Here is a 14,712-nt window from a genome sequence, read left to right as displayed (position 1 = left end):
ATAGTTGGTTGTCATAAGCACCTATGTGATGAGGCCAAACATAAATAATTTTAAAGGAAAAAATAGATTTTATCTTAAATGTTTATATAACTTTTATTTTCAAGAATATTAAAAACTATCTCTTAGAAGAAATTACGAGCTTATATACGGTGAGTTGAAACCCATGTGAGACCAAGAAAAAGTAAGAAAGCAGCCACTGTTTCCTCTTCATTTGTCTCTGGATTTCAAAGTAGAGACCTATGAGGAAATGATAAAGGCAAAGGGGACTGTGTACATGTGTGCTCAGTGGTGTTTGACTTGGTGACCCTGTGGTCTGTAGCCCATCAGTCCATGGAATTTTCCAGGCAAGAATACTGGAGTGGGTTGCCATTTCCTCCTCCAAGGGATCTTCCTGACCCAGGATCAAACCTGTGTCTCCTGTATTGGCAGGTGGATTCTTTACCAACCTGGGAGGCCTCTACAGGAGATTACAGAAAAAGTAAATATGGGGAAAGAACTTGGATAAACAGATGTCTGGAGTCATTTATTTATTTAACTGTGTGTGTACATGTGTGAAATTTAAATGGAAGTGTTAAAGCTTTTTGCTTCTCCTAGGAATATTCATTCAGCTCAAGAGCTGCTCGAGCAAAGGGCTGCATTCTGCTCACTTCCTGGTCCGTGAGATAATATGTGGAGGCTCTGTGAGTACCTATCCAGGTGGGATCTAACACAGTAGGCACTCAAAATATTTAAATCAATATGTCTACAAGCAATCAAACATACAGCATTAAAAAACATATACTGATCGCTTCTTGGCATTTTGGCTAAGATCAAGTGTAAAAAAGTTATATGGAAAAAAATCTAAGCTACTTTATTACAGACTCCAAAATAAGTATTATGGATGATTTCCACAGAAATGTTACATCAATGCTATGCAGCTGCATTTGCTATAGAAAGACATGTTTATGAAAGGACCCTCTTGAAAATTTGATAGAAATTCTTTAGAGCCCTTCTAATCTCTAGGCTCTTAAATGTCAATGCAGAATCCAATACAATGCTGAGTGTTTAAGAAACACCAGGGTGGTATAAGGATCTGCTCCCTGTTCTTCTCCCACAGATCTGGGGTGGTACCAGAAACTAAGTAATTTTCTTTAAAAAATTCAGAATATTCTGGTGTACAGCCAGGCTTAACAAGTATTGATTTAACCTAATGGGAAAATTGACATCCAGAAAGTTTACGGGCCCCTCCCAAAGGTCAACAGACTTAATGGCAAAGCTGGGACTAGAGTCTGGGTCTGCAAACATCATGCGCACAGCTCTTTAAAGACAATAGGCTACCGGTTCATCTTCTAGGCCAATCCTATATATTCCTGCGGCAACCTGCCCGTATAATGACTGCATCTCCAGGGACCAATGGGACAACCAGTGAGGACTACAGAAGATTTAGTCAGAAGGTCTGGGTCCAAATCCAGTTCATCACCTTCCCAGACTGGTAAGTCAAAACTTTCTGAAATGCAAGTTTTCTTATAAATAAAATAGAGATGAGAGTTCCTTAAGGACCATTGTAAAGATAAATGACTGTCAAGTGTTTAAAAGCAAAGGTGCTAGGACGCTTAAGAATTCTAAATAAACTCTAAAAAAAAAAAAAGAAGGGCAAGAGAAGTGGATATAAATGCTAAATATTGGGTTGGCCAAAAAAGTTGTTGAGATTTTTCCATAACATCTTACAGAAGAACTGAACAAACTTTTTGGCCAACCCACTAAATACAAGAAATAAAATTTTTTACAAATATAAAACACAGCATAAAAATTTGGAAATTGCGGTTTCTTGTAAAAATGGAAATATCATTATATATTGTTTTGTAAGTAACTAATATCAAAACAAATGCTATTTGTCCTTGAAATCAGACCTAGAAACATTTTAAGTTTACGAAGTATGATAAGGGCTACTTTTATCTTACTTCAGGAAGCTTTGAAATTCTATTGAACTGACATGCTAACAATATAACAAAGTATACAAACGTGTAAAAAAAAAGTTAAACATCGATAATGTGGTTAATTATTTCTTTAACATTAATGATGTCATAGACAGTTGAAGCTTATCTGTCAGCTTCTAATTCCATTTAGATGGAATTAGACATGATACTGAGAAAAGTTGTTGCATCTTAGAAAACATGAAATTTTAAAACCAAAAGTGATGTTCAGTTTTTTCCCCCCAACTTTCTAACTTTTCTCTTTCCAAACAGCAATTCACTTGAGGAGTCCTCCCCTAAAGCACTTTCAGTACCAAGTAAGTTGTAAAATTCTGTCCACTGAATTATAAATCTGAGGCTTAGATTACCAATGCAAATCAGCAAAAAAGGTGCTGAGAAGCCCTGTGATAACCTGTGTCTAACACTTGACCACAGTTTCCTACATTTTACTGAATGGTTCTTAATGTCTCCCAAGGTCACCCAACTCCCTGCCCCCAGGCATAACAGGGTCCAGATTCTTGCTGATTCATGGACCTGCAAAATTTCCCCTAAATTTTTTGGACGTCATTGTCAGAGTTGAAATCTTTTAGCCTGTTAAAACATGTAAAAATCAACCATAGTTTTATGAAACAACAACAAAAAAGACTAGACAGAATTTTAAAAGTATGCGAAACCTTTCTAGAAAATTCAGACTGCTCTATAAATAGATTCAAAATTTTTTTATAGTGATCCCCAGTAGGTTGTCAGGGAAAGAAAATAAAAAGTCATTAATGAAAAGAAGTAGCCTTTTTCATTGGAGAAGGAAATGGCAACCCACTCCAGTGTTCTTGCCTGGAGAACTCCAGGGATGGGGGAGCCTGGTGGGCTGCAGTCTACAGGGTCGCACAGAGTCGGACACGACCAAAGTGACTTAGCAGCCTTTTTCATAGAAAATAATTCTAAACTTTTCATATATAAGCAGGAAGTACCTCCTGGAACTCTGAACAACCTGTCCCAATAGAGCATTTTCTCTGTGCATCCTCCAAGGAGATGTCTGAGGTCCAGAGAAGACTACAGATGCAGCCGTTTCCACAGACCCTGCCCCTTTCTCCATGAGTCCCTCCCATTCTGTCCCAGAAGCCCCTCCCCATGGTTGGGGTATTACAGGCTACCTTGGACCCCCGGCCAAAGTAACTCCCAGCCTCTTTAATACACCAGGGGCTGCACACTTACACATCTTAAGGAAAAGCTCTCACTTAAAAATGAAAAGGATAAAATATTGACTTAGCAGCTGATTAGAGGCTAATTTTTTAGACGGAATTCACTTTGCACCTAATAATTTTTATTCCTGGCTGATTCAGAACTATGCAAATATATTCATAAAACATTAATGAGCAGTGAGACCTAGCAGTGCCCCTGAGCTTGGTTCTCTGGAGAGAGCCTAGGAAGAGGGATCTATTAGGTGTTTTTGGAGGTACTGTAGAGGCTGAGAAAAAAGTAATGCATAATTTTCAACTGAGAGGCTAGGCTTCATGCAGGAGAGCTGGAGGACAAAAGGGGCAATTATTTGGTCACCTTTCTTGGGGCAGAGGTGTAGAGACACTTAAATGACTTCTTGACAAGCTGGAATTTGCAACTTCCAGGCAGACCCGGGGTGTTGAGAGCCGAGGAGCTACAGATCATTGTCAAGCTCACTCACGTCCAGGGCTTTACAGGGTCTGACACTGGAACTGCTCTCCCTAACGCCAAATTCATGCTTCAGGATGAAGTGACTCATTTCCGGTCTGGACGGTTCTTCTGCATCCCTTGAGAGCTGCACAAAGCACAAACCCCTCCTTGTCACCTCTCCTCACCTAGTAACCCCTTCCTACATTTCCCTTTCCTTCCTGGCCTTTCTCCTTCCTCCAGCAATCTTTCTCTGGGTCACCCACAGGCCTCCAAATTCCACTGGAAACAAATGCTTATTTCTCTGGAAGGTTTCTGCAGAAGAGATTGTTTTCCTACTTTCCTAAACCAAGTACTCGTTTCTCTCCCATGATGCCAACTTCCCACAAGCCTTCTAAGCCAAGGATTTTAGTTTTGTCACATCCGCCCTCAAGAAAACCTCTTCTCCTTAAAGCTGAGTTATCCAGTAAGGCCAGTCAGCTTAATTGGATGTTAACTCCTAGTTTGAGGAGAAAGTTGGACCCTGGCTCACAGCTCAGGGCCCACCAGACAACTCCGACCCTCACAGTTTCTTGACTAATTCCACTCCCATGACCTCTCCCATCACTGTACTTTCTGAACGCGGTCACAAAGACTCCTTTGGAAACGTTTAACAATATCTTCCTCCCTGGCCACAGGCTCCTGGCCCTCCAGCTCTGTCAGTCCTTGGCATTTCTTATTTTTCTTTTGATACCACTGATCTTCCTCATTTTCTTCTGCTTTTCACCCAGTCTCTGACCTGAACTCCAAGTTCAGCGGGTGCTGCGCAAATCCTCATCATGCGCTCCCCCTTTCCTACCCTGGAGACCACTTCTCTCCCCACAACCCTGTCTTTTGGCTCCACCTGCAAAATCTCTGTCTCCAGGAAAGCAATTTCATCCCCATTTAACCAAAAACTCATTTCCAAACGAGCTAGAGAAAGAACAGTCTGAATTTTTCAAGAAATGTGCTTTAAATAGTTTCAAGTTCTCTGGACGCTACTAGCATTCCGAAATACAGTCACTGCTAGAGGCTATTTTAAGGAAAAGATCAGGATGCTCTGTGATTGGCATGTTAATTATTTATATAAAGATAATGAGTTCTACGGCTCTTATCACAAATTTTGAATTATTAAGGGTACTAAACTTGTAATACTCTAGAAAAACAGACAAAAGGTAAAACAAAATTCTGTATTTTAAAATCTTTCAGGCAATACGATACTGAGTGGCTTCAAGGAAAACAAAAAGTTGGTTTTTGTTTTTTTTTTTTTTCATTTCTCCAAATGGACACAGGCTCATTCTACTTCAAAATGGTTCAGGTGGTCTGATCTAAAAGCCACTGTAACACTCCCCCACACGCTCCAAGGCCATGCTAAGTTTACTCTATAAATGTGAGAATGCCTGCTCACAAGGAGAGAAAATCGGGGGATGGATAAAAAATATGTATGCTTCCTTAAAGGGTGCTATTTGTAGCTTCTTTATTTGAAAAATATTCCAAATATCTGGGCCTAAGTACAATGTGACTATCAAATTGAATGGATGTCCACAATAAACCCTAGAAATGTAGTCAGTCAATTTACTCAGCAATGTCCACTTATTCAAGAAAGGATACTTACTTGTAAATTGTAGTCTTGTAGAATTTTAACTAAGGAGTCTCTCAAATTAGGAATCTCCATTCCTTCCTTAATACGGTGAATTAGTAGAATCGGGTCAACATGAGTGCCAATGTTGTTTAACAAGCCGGTGATAAATGCTATGGATACCACAGAAGACAACATATAAGCAATGGAATGGATGTAATTTTAGGCAAAAAGTTATTTCCTTTTAGTAAGTGTCAAAACCATCTGAACTTCTAACTCTTCCCAAGAACTAATTTTCTTTACTTTTCTCAAAGAAGCAGCTAAATGAGAAGAGATTTAAAAAGAAAATGAATTGGAGAACAAATGATTACTTCAGAACACAGTTTGTGATGTCAAAGAGAAGTGACTAATATTTATTGAGAATATACTATGGTGCAGTTATCATATACTTTTCTCCAATATTCTGCAAGGTGGCAATGTTTTTTGTTCCCATTTTATGGAAAAGGAAAAAACAGGATGGTTAATGAATTCGTCCAGGATCACACAACTAGCAATTTTTGAACCCCAAATCAAAGCCAGGGTAGGCCCAGGTTCTAAGCGTGCTTCATTACCACTCTACCTCCTGTAGGATCCTTGAACTGCTACTCTATTATGCTAAACTAGATTCTCGAAGTACCTTAATCTGTAATGAACCTGAATAACACCCTCTTGTATCTCAGAAAAAAAAAAACTGTAACAGTGGTTTCTAGAACTTGAAAATCTTGAAATAGATAAGCCTTCTGACCAAAAAATAAAAAGGGGGAAGGGAGAGATTTTAAACCATGACTGCTAGTTTCTGAATCATATCTATATCTTTAAAAGAGGACTTTCATTTGTTTCCTTCCAAAATGGGAGACCCAAGCAGATGGTCAAGGAGAGGCAGCAAACAGACACTCCTAGTGCTGCACTGATAAAACAAGGCAGGAGAGAGAGGCTCGATGCTACGTAGCAAACCTCCAAATATAGTCCATGTCCAGTAATGGTTATGGGTTTCCATAAAGAGAACTGATAAGGGCTAGACTATACACTTTCAAAATAAATGCCCACTGTGTACAAACAAAACCAGAATCTTTTATTTCATTTGGGTGCAGTAGGTAAAACTATGCTTCATGGGAGCAGAGTTGATATCATGTCAATCACTTGTTCTTTATCAAGTTCAGCTAGCTAACGTGAATTATTAAGGCTCTAGACTTCCCTGTATAGGGAGAGTTTGGGAAATCTTTACTATATACATGACCTATTTTTATTATAGATACTTCACCATATTTTTAACTCAGTGCATCTTGAGATGATTCTTACTCTAGACACAACTGGCTAAATGGAGAGAAAGAAGTTATGAAGGCAGATGGGTTTTCTACTTACGTGGTTTGTCGATGGAATATAAAATCAGATCTTCCCAGAGTTCTGCATCGTCCTGCTCCTTGGCAAATTCAATTGCTTTATCAACATCATGCAATTCCTCCATGATCATCTTCAGGGCACTTCGGCTGTTACCCATTCGGCCTAGAACAATGTGAGAAACACGTTTAGGATAATTTAATTAAACGTTTTAAGAGAAACCACATCTCACTTTGTTTACACAGTTTGATAGCCATGACAAAAAGTATATTTCCTTATATGACAACTGTAACTTAGTATAATTACTAGGTATTTACTTTGTACTGAGTATTCACTTAAGTGCTTCACATGAATTACTTCCTGTAATCACTATAATCTGAGGAAGTAGTTCTATTAATATTTCAATTTTATAAAAAAGGACAGACATGTTAGTCACTTGCCAAGATCATATAGCTACTAAATGGCAAATCTGGAATCTGAAACCAGGTCTCTCAGATTCTGACTTCCTTTTGATGAAAAGCAGAAAAAGAAAAAAAAACAAATTTGTCAACCCATCCACAATTTATTTTGATTTACACAATACTAATTATTATCTCAGTAGCATTTATTAAATAATGCTACCTTCTTTATTGAGCTATGAAGTCTCCTTCTCCAAATATTAAATTCTTATATAAAACAGGCTTTAACCTCTGTTACTTTGGTCTGAAACCTATGTCCATTCTTGGAAAATTTATATCACGTTGTCACCCCACTCTAGCTTATGGGGACCAAAATGAATCAAAGCTACTTACTGAGAAGATAAACCGTCTCTTCTACAAAGTTTCTCTGTTGACAGATCTCAAGAGCCTTCAAATAAAGCAAGGTAAAAATGTTATGTGTTATCATATAAAAACAAATATCTACAGTCACTTAAACATACAAGTTTGAAAGAATTTTCCAATGCCTCCCTTTAAAAACAAAGCAGAAGTAAATAAGCCTCTTTAAGTTTTTTTGTAGCTGTCCAGATTTCCCTGAGGGGTGCTGGACTCCACACATTTTAACTGATAACATATTTGAGGCAGAACATTCCAGAGCAAAGGCAGAAAGCAAGATGCTGAAACAAAGGTTCTTCCCCACAAAGCTTTCTTTCTTTCTGCTACTTGAGGTTTCTTCATGGCACTGGTCTAAGCTCCAGGAAAGGACTACTGTTCACAGCTGTATGTTCCCTGTAAAGAGCAGTAAATACTTGCTGCATAAAGAATTAAACACTGGGGTGGGAATATTTCTATTGCTGGCTTACTGGGTCTAGAAGAAAACTCTGTTCAAGGATCTGTCAAAAGTGGGAGGAAAACTGAAAAGATATGTGCACCCTAATGTCCATGCAGCACTATTTACAATAGTGAAGACATGGAAACAACCTGAATGTCCATCACCAGATGAATGGATAAGGAAGATGTGGCACATACATACAATTGAACACTACTCAGCCATAAAAGGAATGAAACTGGTTATTTGTAGTGATCTGGATGAACCAAGAGTCTGTCATACAGAGTGAAGTCAGAGAAAAATATCTTATTAATGCATATATATAGAATCTAGAAAAACTGTACACACTAACCTATTTGCAGGGCAGGTACAGAGATGCAGATGTAGAGAATGGACTGGTGGACATGGGGGTGAGGAGGGAAAGGGAGGGTGGGAAGAACTGGGACAGCAGCACTGACGTATATACACAATCGTGTAAATGAGCTAGCAGGAGGCTGCTGCAGAGCACAGGGATCTCAGCTTGGCGTTCTGTGATGACCTGGAGTGGGATGGTGCTGATGGGGTGGGAAGGAGGCTCAAGAGGGAGCGGGTATACATATAGCTGACTCATATTACAGTACAGCAGAAACACTGTAATTGTACTCCATTTAAAAAAATAACACTTTAGAATTGGAATGAAACTAAGACAATGTTTTAGAGTTGTTTAGTAACTAAGTCATGTCCAACTCTTTCGGGACCCCATGGGCTGTAGCCCACCAGGCTCCTCTGTTCATGGGATTTCCCAGGCAGGAATACTGGAGTGGGCTGCCATTCCCTTCTCCAGGGGCTCTTGCTGGCGTGGATTCTTTACCATTGAGCCACCCGGTACACAATCATTTAAATGAGAAAACCTGAAGGCCACAATGAGCAAGAAACACCACTAATTTGATTATTCACACAATTCCTTTAAAAATTATGTAGCAGACAAAAATGGAAATATTGATCAGAGGAATAGGATAGAAAGCCCAGAGACAAATCCATGTACCTATGGTCACCTAATCTATCACAAAGAAGGCAAGAATATACAATGAAGAAAAAACAGTCTCTTCAATACGTGGTGCTGGGGAAACTGGACTGTTACATGTAAAAGAATGCAATTAAAACACTTCCCAATACCATACACAAAAATAAACTCAAAATGGATCAAAGACCTAAATGTAAGGCTGGACATTATAAAACTCTTAGAGGAAAAGATAGGATACTCTTTGATATAAATTGCAGCAAGATCTTTTCTGATCTACCTCTAACCGTAATAATGAAAATTAAAACAAATAGGACCTAGTTAAACTTAAATCTTTGCACAGCAAAGGGAACCATAAACAAAACAAAAAGACAACCCTCAGAATGGGAGAAAATATTTGCAAATGAAGCAACCCACAAGGTATTAATCTCCAAAATACACGAACAGCTCATGTAGCTCAACATCAGAAAACAACCCATTCAAAAAAATGAGGGGGAGCTAGAAACAGACATTTCACCAAAAAAGATATACAGATGGCCAACAACCACATGAAAGATGCTCAACATCATTCATATTAGAGGAATGCAAATCAAACTACAATGAGGTATCATCTCACATTGGTCAAATGGCCATCATCAAAAAATCTACAAACAATAAATGCTGGAAAGTGTGTGGAGAAAAGGGAACCCTCTTGCACTGCTGGTGGGAATGTAAATTGATACCATCACCGTGGAGAACAGTACGGCTGTTCCTCAAAAACTAAAAATAGAGCTACCATATGACCCACCAGTCCCACTCTTGGGCATATACCTGGAGAAAACCATAACTCAGAAAGATACATGCACCCTAATGTTCACTGCAGCTATTCACAACAGCCAGGACACAGAAACAAATGTCCATCAACAGAGGGCTGTATATTACATATATACAATGAAATATTACTCAGTCATAAAAATGAAGGACACTGCCATTTGCAGAGATATAGACGGACCTAGGGAGTGTCATACAGAATGAAGTCAAAAAGAAAAAATGTCGTATTAACACTTATGTGTGGGATCTCAAAAATGATATACATGAACTTATTTGCAAAGCAGAAATAGACACACAGAGGTAGAGAACAAATGTATGGACACCAATGGGGGAAGGAGGTGGGATGAACTGGGAGACTGGGATTGACATTTCTATACAACTTACACTATGTATCAAATAGATAACCAATGAGAACCTACTTTATAGCACAGGGACCTCTACTCAGTACTCTGTGGTGACCTAAATGGGAAGGAAATCCAAAAAGAGGGGATATATGTATAACTGATTCACTTTGCTGCATAGCTTAAATCGACACAACATTGTAAAGCAACAATTCTCTAACAAAAATTTAAAAAGTGATGTGGCGAGATGCTCCGTAGTATCCGTTGTCCATTTCTTCTATAGTAGTAAGATTATAGGTGGTTGAGTGACTGCCCAGAACGAAAACCTCAAGGCCTCTCCGGTGGTAGGAGAGCTATGTGACCAGTATCCACCATGGGGATGAACCAGAAATGTGGGAGGGCAGCTTCTGGGTCTGAGAACACCCTGCTCTCTTATTTTTAATCCTTTCGTCCAAACTGCTCTTGGAAACATGGATGATACAGGAGACGCAGGAGACCTGGGTTTGATTCCTGGGTCAAGATCCTCTGGAGTAGGAAATGGCAACCCACTCCAGTATTCTTGCCTGGAAAATTCCATGGACAGAAGAGCCTGGCAGCCTACAGTCCATGGAGTCGCAAAGAGTTGGACACAACTGAGCACATACACAAAGCATAAAAGCATGTTTGCTTATTTTAGATTCTTGAATGTTCCCGAGCAATAGTGCTCCATCTAGAGGAAAAAGTAGCTAAACTAAGATTTTTAAAGCCAACAGGACATATATACATGCACGTGTGCAAAAAAGGAGAATAACAGAAAACAAGTGACAAGACAGAATAATAACAAAAATTGAGTAAAAAATGATGTAAAAATAATATTCAAATTTTTCCTTTCCTTATTTAATGTAAAGTAACAGTTAAAAATGTAGGGGTTAACTAATGGAAACTTTATCAGCCCTATCTACTGTATCAGTTTTACAATGATTTCTACATAGTCTTGACCCCATCATCTTTTATACAGTCTTATTTTTCTTTAAGGAACATTAATAAACTATGCATCTCCTACTTTATTCCTCCAGATTCATATATACTGCCACCTTGTGAATGCAATTAGATATGAGAGTGACCATAAATTCAGGTATTAATGATAAAGCTAATATTTTGCTTTTAACTATTCTCGGCACAAGCAAATCAGATTTGCAAACATGAAAACTAGAACCTGATGACCACACCTGGAAATGACAGAAGAATGAACAGTTTAAAAACTGATGTCTCTCACAATTCTTGCAATATTGAGGAATATCTTTATTACTATTGCTGTTGCTGTTATTTTAATTAACTTTTTAAACCTGAAAAAAGTGATTCCTTACCACAGCAGAAAATATATGGGACCCAAAGTTAAGAGACTCAGGTTCTAAGGCTCAGCATGCTGTCTTATAGCTCTAGATTGGGGGGAAATCTACTTAGGTTTTTATGAGTCAGTAGTTTTTCTATGTTACAGGTAAACATAAAAGGAATTTGTTTCTAAGATGAAACACAGTGTGCACAGTTATTATTTCTAGGGAGAAAGGAATGAGATGCTACATGAATTAAAGTCAAGAAAATCTCCTTTAAGATGGCTTGAGGTACCTGAGCAAGGACTGTATATTTTTTGCAAATATACAGACTTCCCCAATGGAGTCTCAAGCAGAGATAATCTCTAATAAAGATGTCTCAAAGATCTTTAACATGAAAGCCTAATGACTTGATTATAGTGACATGTTTCAACCATTACTATCTCAAATCCATTTTGTTCCAAATTCTCTTTCCACTGAAAGTTATCTTAAAAAAAAAAAAAAAAACTACTTCAAACATAATTATTCTCAGGTTTGTGTTGAATTCTCTTATATGCAATTGATTTTTCCCAGTAGCTCAGAGAGAAAAATTCCAAAGGGCCCACACAATGCTCCAGGTGAGTTCTCTGTATTAGAAATATCACGTGTGGAGATGAGAATTTCTGATGCTGCCTTTGTGGTCAGAGCAGTGTGCTTTCCATTGAACACTACTGGACTGGAAAACTGTAAACCAAATGGGTTGAAAGCATGTTCCAGACACGGACATACTGGAATCCACGTGGAACCTCTGTACAGTGTTCAGTGAAGGGGAAGAAGGATGCCTGGGTGGGTGCTAATCACCCTCGTGTGTGGGGCTCTGGCTGAGGAGTCAACAGGACAAGGCCAGGTCTGCCTGGAAACACGTTTCCTTCAAAGAGAGGCACAAACACAGGGGCACAGTTCAAAGATTAAGATTCTCCCTCTTTTTCTAGATTATAGATTCAGAAGTGAGAAAAGAGAGGAACATTTGCTTTTCTAAGATGATGTGTTTCCAAATTTATTCTTGAGAAAAAGCCTTAGGGCCCAAACATAAACTGTTAATGTTTTTCATAAACTAATATGCAGGCAAGATTTTTTTTTTAATTGTAGATTCAGAAAATCCATTGAGCTGAAACTGGTTCACAGTAAATTCAACACATTTGAAGTTAATCATCATGGGCTGAAGAAGCAACTAGAAAAGCTGTGATTGCACAAAAATTGTGTGTTGTCAAGTCAACTTCTTAGTAAGTGTCTCTTATAGGTCAAATACTTTGTTTTGTTGCTACATATGGCTGATGGTAGAAAGTACTTGCTCTCTGGCCATCTGAATTTAGGAAGATATGTGTAGATGGTAGAGAGCATTGCAGATGGTGTGAAGAACCATGGAAACAAAACTGAGGGTCTTCAGTCACCCAGTTTCTAGTACACACATGGTGAGTATTGTAGTTTATTTTGAAACAGCAAGCTCATAACACTTACTAGTTCATATTCAGCCCTAACTAGAACCTTGTAGATATCAATTTATTCATTCATTCAACTGGCATGCAATAACATTAAGTGTCTAATGTGTGGCTGGCTACTGAGCTTATGAGAATCAGTGAGACAAACTCCTTTTCCTTGAAGAACTTATAGGATGGTGGGAGAGACTAGAAACTGTAGTTACAACTACAGTTAACTACATTATAACTAAAATGGAATTGAGTGTGACAGAGAAATAGAAAAGTACATCATGTGGGTATTTAAAGCACACAGGGTGCAGGACTGAAGTTATGCATCAACTTGGAGTCCTGACTGGGGCAGTTGCCTCTGGCTTTGAGTGGTCCATGTCCCCCTCCCAGGCTGACTTTGCTGGTAAATGCATCAGACTCTGGACAGTGTTTTATGGTTGACAGAGTCCTAGATCCTAGATGAGACCTTCATCCCAGTTAAACCTGGCTTAGAGATACTTGAGGTCCTTACCAAAATCTGATCTGATAGGACCACCCATTGTGATAGAATGCCCGGCAAAACCTCGTGCCTGAAGAGCCAGTCTTTCCCTTGAATGAGGATGGACGAGCAGAGACAGAAGACTAGAAGAACCCAGAGCTTATCAACAATGACAACTCTCACCTCGCAGCGTTTGAGCTGGGGCATCTGGGACTCACCTTTTCAAGGGGGCAATGGATACTGTCTCGGAGAAATGGAAGCAAGTTGGGTCGGTCGAATTCAGCATAAAGGCTGATCTGCTTCTCATGGTAGCGCTGTCCCTTATGGTGGTCTCTTTTGAAAAGCTTATGCAGATACTAAAAAGATCAAAGGAACAAATGAGGGATATTAAAATATGGAAGTGATACCTGTTCAACATTGCTATTTTCAGCCACAGACAGGCTGGTGGAAAAGCAGTTTTTGGGAAAAATCTCTAGGTGAAGGGGAAGTGGAAAGGAGACACCTTGGCAAGAGTAAGGAGGTGCTGGTCCTTCCTAGGATGGCCCCGAGTGACCTGTTTCTGCCTCTTACCAACCACGTGGCCCTGGGCAGGTCACTAACCTCTCTGTGACTGAGTTTCTTTATTGGCAAAAATCTTCAGTTGTGAGGACTGAATGAGTTACCATTTGTAAATCACTCAGAACCATACCTGGCTTGTAAGAGGCACTGCAGAAATGTTAATGACAGGAGCTGTTAATATTCCCACCATCATCTGCTTCACCTCAGAAGTAAAAAGCTTGATGAGTGTTTCTAGATTGTAAAAATTCTCATCCTTTATATAAAAGGGGGTAGAATCATGGAGCAAGAACATGTTCTCAAAATAACTCCAGTAGAAACTGCTAAATTAATTCTCATATTTTCTAAATCTCCTCTCCTGAAGTTTTACTGAGATCTGTGTTTGCCATGAAACGCTGCCTCCACTGGGGACCTCAAAAAGTGAAAAAAATCCAGAAGAGCCAGGTGTTTTGAACCCATTTTCATAGCTGATTTCTTTTTCTGACTGTCTGAAAAAGTTAATGAACCTTCAAGGGAGTGAGTGATTCACTTTCAACTAGGAGTAGTAGCAAGGTTATCAATATATTGCACAGAAGTCAGAAATCGATATTCAATGTTTCAGAGATCAGATCAGTCGCTCAGTCATGTCCGACTCTTTGCGACCCCATGAATCACAGCACGCCAGGCCTCCCTGTCCATCCCAACTCCCGGAGTTCACTCAGACTCACGTCCATCCAGTCAGTGACGCCATCCAGCCATCTCATCCTCTGTCGTTCCCTTCTCCTCCTGCCCTCAATCTCTCCCAGCATCAGAGTCTTTTCCAATGAGTCAACTCTTCGCATGAGGTGGCCAAAGTACTGGAGTTTCAGCTTTAGCATCATTCCTTCCAAAGAAATCCCAGGGCTGATCTCCTTCAGAATGCACTGGTTGGATCTCCTTGCAGTCCAAGGGACTCTCA

General features: G+C 39.3%; 1 protein-coding gene across 2 annotated transcripts in view; it reads right to left on the bottom strand.

Moving 5' to 3' along the window:
• VPS41 (vacuolar protein sorting 41 homolog (S. cerevisiae)) overlaps nucleotides 1-14,712 on the bottom strand; it is a 200,589-nt gene that overhangs the window by 7,452 nt on the left and 178,425 nt on the right. For both annotated transcript variants that reach the window (XM_010829102.1, XM_010829103.1), the window contains 4 exons: nucleotides 13,439-13,576; nucleotides 7,362-7,416; nucleotides 6,595-6,735; nucleotides 5,230-5,366 (listed from right to left, as the gene is read on the bottom strand). In XM_010829102.1, the coding sequence (XP_010827404.1) occupies nucleotides 5,230-5,366; nucleotides 6,595-6,735; nucleotides 7,362-7,416; nucleotides 13,439-13,576 (471 nt within the window). The remainder of the gene's footprint in view (nucleotides 1-5,229; nucleotides 5,367-6,594; nucleotides 6,736-7,361; nucleotides 7,417-13,438; nucleotides 13,577-14,712) is intronic.

Source organism: Bison bison, unplaced genomic scaffold (assembly GCF_000754665.1).
Source record: "Bison bison bison isolate TAMUID 2011002044 unplaced genomic scaffold, Bison_UMD1.0 scf7180017864499, whole genome shotgun sequence".
NCBI lineage: Eukaryota > Metazoa > Chordata > Mammalia > Artiodactyla > Bovidae > Bison > Bison bison.
Note: the sequence above shows the minus strand (reverse complement) of the source record. Positions and strands in the feature narration are given on the sequence as shown.